Raw genomic sequence first — 8,354 nt, forward strand, 5'->3', positions numbered from 1 at the left:
TTTCATGAAGAAATGTTGTCGCAAAGGAAATCTTAATACTGTGAGAAACTTGCATCGTACTCCCTTGAATCAGAGTCACATTTCCATGTTTCATGCTAAATGAGCTAAACTTCTAGGGAACGTATCAGATACAAACCAATCTCTCCGTGCAAACTATGGAAACTCCAATCTGAGTCATTGGATCAACATCCAAGGGGTATGGGAGATTGGGTAATTTTACAATCTGGACCCACCCTTGGATTGGGTAATTACACTTTTGCAAATTCCCCCTCCCACATCTCTGCGCCCCTCCTCTTGGATGTTGATCTGATGGCCCAGATTGAAGTTTACATAGTTTGCATGAAGATGTTGATTTGCACCTAATATGTTCCCAAACTTCTAAAAACACAAGATACTTGAGCACTTACCTTGTAGGCATTTCCTTGAGCAGTTGCTGTGCATAGTGTGTGTCGATGCCCCCTATGGCCCTACGTCTTTATGGGCTCTATCCGGCGTGGTCTGGAGAGACTCAGGAGGTTCCACATGGGGTGGCGTGGTCTGGAGACTCAGGAGGTTCCACACAGGGTGCCGGGTGCTGGACAGCACTGGTGCCACTTGCCTTCTTTGTTGCTGTCGTTGTATCTTGCATGGTGCCGGCATAGACACTGTGGCTCGCAAGCTGTGTGTGGAGTGTGGACATCAAATAACTATCGCGGAAGAGGCTGACGGCACTTGAGGATCGAGGCATGGCAAAGTTGATCGGTGACTGCTGGAGGGATGGAGGACGGATGCGGAGGAGAGTTAGCCAGCTTGGTGAAAGCGGTGCCACCACGGACAACAAGGTGGGAAGCTCGATGGTGCTGGTTGAAGTGGATCGGGGAGAGCTCCCTCTTACGCCTTGGAAGCCACGGGAGGCGAAGGGAGGCGGCTATGGTCGGAAGAAGGCAGCGGCGGCGGCAAGTCCAGTCCAGCTCAGCAGCTCCAGTTAGCGGAACGACAAGGAAGACGCCGAGGTGGAGCACGGGAGTCACGGGAGGAAGTATCTAGAAATCCCGTTCGGCTGCTGCTAGTGACGTGGACCATTCGATTAAGATCCAATAGATGAGAATTGCTTGTGACGTGGTCGAATGAGAAGCCTGAGCGTATGGTGCAGATTTTGTTTGTTAGAGACGAGCACATACATGAATGTCTGTGTAGGGTGTTTTGCCAAAAAAGAAGAAGAAGAAGAAGAATGTCCTGAGTGCGCTTGCATATTTTTGTTGTAACTAGGATACATGTGCCTTCTAATTTTCTATGTGCTAGCTATTTCATCGACTAATAGTTTGAAAAATGATGGAATAGAGATGGTAAATTTCAAGGTATGATTGTGTTTGTAATATGCCGTTTTGACTAATAATATCCATAAAAATAAATTATTTCAAATAGAAATGGATACATGTGCCAATATTAAGGTTGCGGACTTGCGGTGCGAGATGGGAGAACGCGAGGGGCACAAGGTTGCGGACGAGTGCTTGGTCGAACAGAGAAAAACAGAGAATGAAGTAACTAGTGGCAAAATAGTAGTCCAACTCCAACCCGTAAACTAAAATTAGTGTGCTAGCAAAACTCTTCTTGAAAAGTAACCTAGATTCAATGTTTTTTTTATTTCTTTTCAGCCATCCATTACATCATACACATTCAACTCACATGCATAACCCCTTCTACTACTCTCTTCTACTGAATAATCTTTAACTACATCAATTCGCGGGCGGCTGCACAACGTAGCCCGCGCAGTTGTACCCTACGGCCAGGGGTTTCCCGCACTGTCTCGTGACCTTAACCCACTTCCACATCTCGATCTTGGCCCTGTCAGCCTCCGAGAACTCGTGGCAGATCTCCGCGACGCTGGCTTGCCTCACGAACTTGCAGCACTCGCCCTTGAAAGTGAGGGTCCCCGTTGCCGAGGTGCTTCTCCATGAAGTGCCTGCAGTGGTGCACGATGTCGTCTTTGCTCTCCAGCTCGTACGAGCGGCAGGAAGAACATGTCGCTGCGAGGACGACGACGATGAGGCAGCAGAGGTGCGCACCTGTCACTCTAGCACCAGACATCTTTTAATTTCTTTCTGGTTGTGACTGAGGATTTGAGCTAGGTGTGGTGCTTGGCTTGTGCACACCCCGCTGGGTCTATATATATATAGCTGCTCTGCAGCCCTTTGGGGGTAGGATATTTTCAGTACGCATATCTTCATTTATTGTCAAGGCATCTCATGGTTCCAGCAATTTGGATACGTGTTTTGGACTGATGCATTCATTAAAAGATGTGACATACTGGGATCGGATTTGTTCTTTGTTCCATATAAAAAATCTAGGATATGTTTTCATTCCCATTGTTGGTGCTAGATATACTCCATAGAGTTTCGGATATAGTCTTATTTATTTATTTATTAAGATTATAGATAGATTGGTTGGTTTTACTATATGCTTTAGGAAAGATTTATGAAATCCACTGGATGATCCTCTTAGATATTCTGATGAATGCTGAAATGTTTTTTGTAGAGTTAACTGATAATATTAGCTCTATTGGTTAGATTTTCTAAGGTGGAAACTGCTTGTCTGGGGACGACTCTCGGACTTAGCATAGTCCTTGTTAAGTGATAGAGGACCAGTAGGAACTGGTGGGTGGGTGGGGGGTTCATGTAGATCAATTTAGTCCTGGTTCTACGCCGCGTGCCGCGTTAGCATGCCACATCAGCATCCAAGTGTTCCAATTTTTTAGCAGCAATATATATTGCTTCACATATAATTTTATAACACAACAAAACTTTAACTTTTGTCTACATGAATTTTTTCGACAAAAGAAACTTTTGTATGTGTATAATAAATATATTCGGATTAACTCCTTTCCTTAAAAACTGTATATTATTTTAGTTTCATCAAGATGAAAGTTTTATAATGATCAAATATATAGAAATATTATTTTTTATGAACCATAGTTGACTAGATGTGACAAGGCGTGCCAACATAGCATGATGAAGGATTAAAATGAGCTGAATGGAGGACTAAAATAACCATTTTGAAAGTTTAGGGACGGAGCTAACCTTTGGCTGAAAATTTGAGGATGAAATTGATTATTCCATATGTTTTTCTGGCCCCCTCCCCCTTGGATTTTTTTTCCAGTTCCACCACCGTAGAGCCTATGGTGCTTTGCCAATTTTAATGTACAAGCTATTCTCTCGGAAGCGTTGCATATTTTTGTTATATATGGCTGATCAAGCTATGGTAATGTAACTTGAAGCCACATCTCTATTTTGATTTTCACTAGGGGTGCAGAAAGGTGCCCCTAAGGGTATCCACCGCCCCTCTATAGTTCAAAAGTTTGTATTAGTTTTCCAAAGTGGGAACTCATTTTGAGAAACTAGTACAGATTTTTGAACTAAAGAGGAGCGGTGGATATCTAAGGGGCACCCATTTGCACTTCTAATTTTCACTTTCTCATTGTTTGTAAATTTATTGCAGATGTCCTTTGACATCTGCTTTCCTCACTTTGTCACAGCAGGGAGATGAGCGTTTAGGCATCAGCTCAGCTGTTTTCTCAATGTACATCATGCATTTGTGCAGCACTTTAGCTTTCAGGTCCAGCAGCTCGTATGCTCGCGCGGGGCAAGGAGAGATGGCTAGGACGACCAGGAGGACGAGCACCCCTAGTGCCTTCGCACGAATCATCTTATTTTGATGACCGACTCTGGTAGAAGCTTATGAAGGACTGGTGCGATGCATGGCTTCTATTTATAGCAGATCATAGCCTCTTTCTACTGAAGTTTCTTATTTGAGTAGCTGTACGTTACGCTGAAAAATATATCCTAATGATACCAATAACATAGCTTGGAGACTGGATATAGTACTCCAATAACATATCTTGGAGACGGGACAGGAAGCTGTAGGGGAACTCTTGCTTGTGTTTGTTAGCATTACCTTCTGATAATTTGACCTACGCGTATGACAAATGGAGCTCATTTCTCATGTGCAGAATTCAGCAGAAAACCTCATGTCTATTTTCATTTGGACCTTCGTCCTTACAGTTGAAAATTGAACCAATTAACTTGTACTAAATGTCATAATTAGGAACAGAGAGAGTGTATCTTTCCATTTGACACGAGTAGCATATGACTAAAGTTTAGGTTCAGACCACCCAAGTACAGCTATACTTTAAATTTCCTCAAAAACAAAACTGATACTACTCTCCAACAAAATTCTGGACATCTGAGCATTCCCATAAGTACTCAAGTAGATCCAAATAATAATATCAGCCGTTTAGGGGCAAGTTCTCATGGAACCACTTAAACATTATTTGGATACCCCCACGTTTCTTGTGGGAGTAGTAATGTAGAACCACTACACTGCAGAACATAGCCCCATAAGATTATGCTGTTACAGAAACTGGACTCCTTTGTCCAGCCGAAGCCTCAAGCTGCTACAAGCTATCAAGGCTTAACGGGTCAGACATAGTGAACCCCCTCTCCCTCGATCACCTCTCCAATGCGATAAGCAGGATTTGATCCATGGGTGTCTTCAATAATTCTGTCTGCTGACTCTCTGCTTACTACAAGAACCATTCCGATGCCCATATTGAATGTCCGCCGCATCTCTGCATCATCAATGTTTCCAACCTACCAAAGTCAAAATGACAAGTATTAAAAGACTGTTGGAGATAAAAGTAGAGAATCCAATGTGCGCAGATGCTGAAAGCTCATAGGCCAAAGCTCATGATTTGATAGCTCTAACCTGTTGAAGCCACTTGAAGACAGGTGGCACTTCCCATGATCCAGTAAAAATTTTTGCCCCAAGACCAGAAGGAAACACTCTCGGAATATTGTCTGTAAATCCACCACCAGTAATGTGGGCCAGTCCTTTCACACCACCCTTGCTAATGATCTCGAGTACCTTTTTAAAATGGATTAAGAATTCTTTAAAAGTTGGAAAGGGAAATGAGATATGATGTCATCACAGAAGCAAGAACCTTCGAACCAACCTGCTTAACATAGATGACAGTTGGTGCCATAAGGGCTTCACCAACAGTAGTTGTTACTCCATCATTTCTTGGGAGTTGGTCACTCAATGAAAGTCCACTTTTCTCCAGTACTCTTGAAAAATATGGATTTTTCATGCATCAGTAATCAGATGTATATAGTTAAATAGAAGGACAGGAACTGAAAGAAAATTTATAGACCCAATGCTGAGTACAAATTTGAAACAGGTGGAAGGTGTAATACCTTCTAGCAAGAGAGAACCCGTTAGAATGAACCCCACTGGAAGGAAGACCTATAAGGACATCTCCCTTAACAATGTTTTTTCCATCAATGAGCTTATCCTTCTTCACTTTACCCACAGCAAAACCACTTAGATCATATTCACCCTCCGCATAGAAATCAGGCATCTCTGCTGTCTATAATGGTTAACAGATCCATAATCAGTTCCAACTGTTTTCAGCTTACCACAAAAGTATGTTCGAATCAATGCTAGATAGAAAGCCAGGTAAACCATTTGAATTAAAAGCCAAACAGTTAGAATATTACCAAACTGAAGTTTTTCAGTTGGGCATTTCAATAACCTTTGTAAACTATGCTATTATATATCTAAGACAACAGAAATGTCCATGATGTACTAAGCTTACTCCAGAGACATGCATAAAGACTCAGACATCAAACATAAACGTCCAAATTTGTTTCAGTACCACAGTGGAAGACATTTGATCCATCCAGATATAGATCGTCATTTATAAGGATAACATTACCAAATTAAATTGTTAGATCATTTTGATTTCATAAAATCTCACCTCGCCTCCTAGGAGAACACAATCTGATTGCTCGCACCCATCCACAATCCCCTTGATAACCTACATAATTCATAAAGAAATTACGGGCAAAATAAAAAAGCCCATGATCAGAAAAAAAACGACAGAATAAGCATGAGAAAGGAATATCGAGTTTACGTGAGAAAAATTATTGATAGTACCTTCTCTGCAAGGTCGACATCAAGCTTGCTGGTAGCAAAGTAATCTAGGAAGAACATTGGTTCAGCACCTGAAGTTACAATGTCATTGACACTCATAGCCACCTGCCAGGATGACCTTAAAGCATTCAGTCGCTGTACCGGATAACGAAAACAGTGCACATAGCAAGTGAGCAAATACCAGGTCAATGCCAATAGTATCATGAATACCGGTTTCAAAGGCAAGTTTCAGCTTTGTCCCTACACCATCAGTGCCAGCAACAAGGAAGTGATTTCCTATACAAACAAAGCGAGAGGAAATCAAACTTTCAGAAAGAGCTACTCAAGAAAGGATCACAAAAGTTGGCATAAATATATTGCTGTGTCCAAGTAAGCAGCAGCACCTCAGCATAATCATAACTAATAAGCAACACATGCATCTCGCACTAGTCACGCTGACACATCCCGAGAAAACAGTAACCGTGAAAACATTACTCCTTAAAATCACAAAAGTTGCCTGCACTTAGTCGCCAATCAAGTCCTTGGTCTTCACCACAACAGTTCTTGCGTCCAAGCAAGCATACAGTGATACACAACACATTGGTTACTCCCCGCGCTCGAGTTGGGGATTCCCGCGAATGTAGCAAGAAGAACCGTTAGCAAAGGTACGGTGACGGCAGTGAATACCGAAGGGGTAGAGGCCGCCGAATCCGCCAATCCCGGGCGCCATCTTGCGGATGCGGCGCACGAGCTCGGTGCCGGCGTCGATGTCCACGCCGGCGCCCTTGTACGTCATGCCCTCGTCCTCACCGCTGGTGGAGGAGGAGGAGGAGGAGCAGGCCACGGAGACGCGCCGCATCCCGTCGCCAGCCGGCGCGAAGCGGAGGCGCTGCGGTTGGCGAGGGCCCCGGCGGCGGTCCGCGGGGGCGGGGGAGGTCGCCGGGCCACGGAGGAAGTGGAGGACGCGGGAGGTGGTCATGGGGAGAGAGGCGGCGGAGGGAGTTGCGCGTGGCGTGGCGGGACGCGGCGGTGGATGCGGCGGCGGCGCCGAAAGCGATTGATTCCTCGTGTCAGAGGAGAGGGTTGAGGCGTCGCGCGAGATAAAAAGGGAGGCTGCTGGGCCGAAACGAATGGGGAAAGTGGGATATGGGATGGGCCAAACACAGGTAGATTGTGCGATTTTTACGGTACCTATTGATGGGCTTCTGGGTTTTCCAGTACACTGTAATGGGTTCACATGGGCCCGTCTTGCGAAACAAACATGGGCTTATCTTGACTTGTTGGAAAGGCCTTCACTGCAAATATTAGGAGTCGCTTAGGCGTCACACAAGGTCCAATAACTATTTTTTTTTATTTCAAAACTTTTTTTTCACGAACAGCGAACAATTTTTTTTTGTATTGCTGGAACAATTAAAAAATTGTTCCGGAACCAAAAAAATTATTCTGGAACAAATTTGTCTGGATTACATGTGTGGACCTATTTGTTGGGCTGATTTAGGCCCGAAATAAAAAAAAATCTGGAGTGGACCTTCGTGCCAGCACTCACGAAAGTGAGTGCTCCAAGTCACGCGTGCTGCCCCAAACAGCCCCCTGCCTCACGGCACCTCCTCCCGCAAATGTTAGGAGTCGCTCGAGCGACTGGCAGTCAAACCAGACTCAATAACTATATTTTATTCTGGGATAATTTTTTTATTTCCGAACAATTTTTTTATTGCTGGAACAATTAAAAAATTATTTTAAAACAATTTTAATTACGGGCCAATTTGTCCGGTCAGTTTAAACCCAAAACAAGAAATCTAGAGTGGGAGCTGCTTGCTGCGACCGATCAGATCGCAGTAGCACGGGCTGCCCCTAGCAGCGTCCCCCTCCTCCGATCCTCCCGGCCAATCTATCTACTCCATCTCCGACCGCCCTGGCCGCCGCCGTGCCGCGCGTTCAGTTGAGGAAGAGGCAGCGACCTCCGCTGCGGCTTGCGATGCCTCTCCTTCGGCCTGAGCGTTCGGTCTGACCAAACCGATCGGTTCGGTTCGTCGGTTTTTTTGAAAATTCGGTCATCCAGAAATAAGAACCGATCGGTCATCTAAATTTATAAAGACCGATGAATTCGGTTTCGGGTAATTCCATTGGTTCTTCGGTTTTCTTGAAAATTCGGTCATCCAGAAATAAGAACCGATCGGTCATCTAAATTTATAAAGACCGATGAATTCGGTTTCGGGTAATTCGGTTCGGTCTTCGGTTATACCGGAATTGTCCAAATATAACCAACACAGGGTTACACAGGCTAAGAACAAACATTATCAAACATTATACAATGAAGTTTTGGCAGCTTTTCAGTACATTTATAACTAAAGTCACGAGAGAAAATAGACCACATCAGTACAACACAATGACATAGGCTAAGTCATCAC

At 44.1% G+C, this 8,354-nt stretch overlaps 1 protein-coding gene across 1 annotated transcript; it reads right to left on the reverse strand.

Annotated features, from left to right (window-relative positions):
• Window positions 1–4,169: 4,169 nt before the first annotated feature.
• Window positions 4,170–7,013, reverse strand: LOC120697648 (phosphoribosylformylglycinamidine cyclo-ligase, chloroplastic/mitochondrial-like). The gene is made up of 8 exons (XM_039980936.1): window positions 6,634–7,013; window positions 6,149–6,243; window positions 5,971–6,072; window positions 5,792–5,851; window positions 5,229–5,401; window positions 4,988–5,099; window positions 4,741–4,899; window positions 4,170–4,625 (listed from the first exon to the last, which is right to left on the reverse strand). Exons 1-8 carry the CDS (start codon window positions 6,923–6,925, stop codon window positions 4,455–4,457), a joined length of 1,164 nt encoding a protein of 387 aa, XP_039836870.1. The 5' UTR covers window positions 6,926–7,013; the 3' UTR covers window positions 4,170–4,454.
• Window positions 7,014–8,354: the final 1,341 nt, after the last annotated feature.

Source organism: Panicum virgatum, chromosome 3K (genome assembly GCF_016808335.1).
Source record: "Panicum virgatum strain AP13 chromosome 3K, P.virgatum_v5, whole genome shotgun sequence".
Classification (NCBI taxonomy): Eukaryota; Viridiplantae; Streptophyta; class Magnoliopsida; order Poales; family Poaceae; genus Panicum; species Panicum virgatum.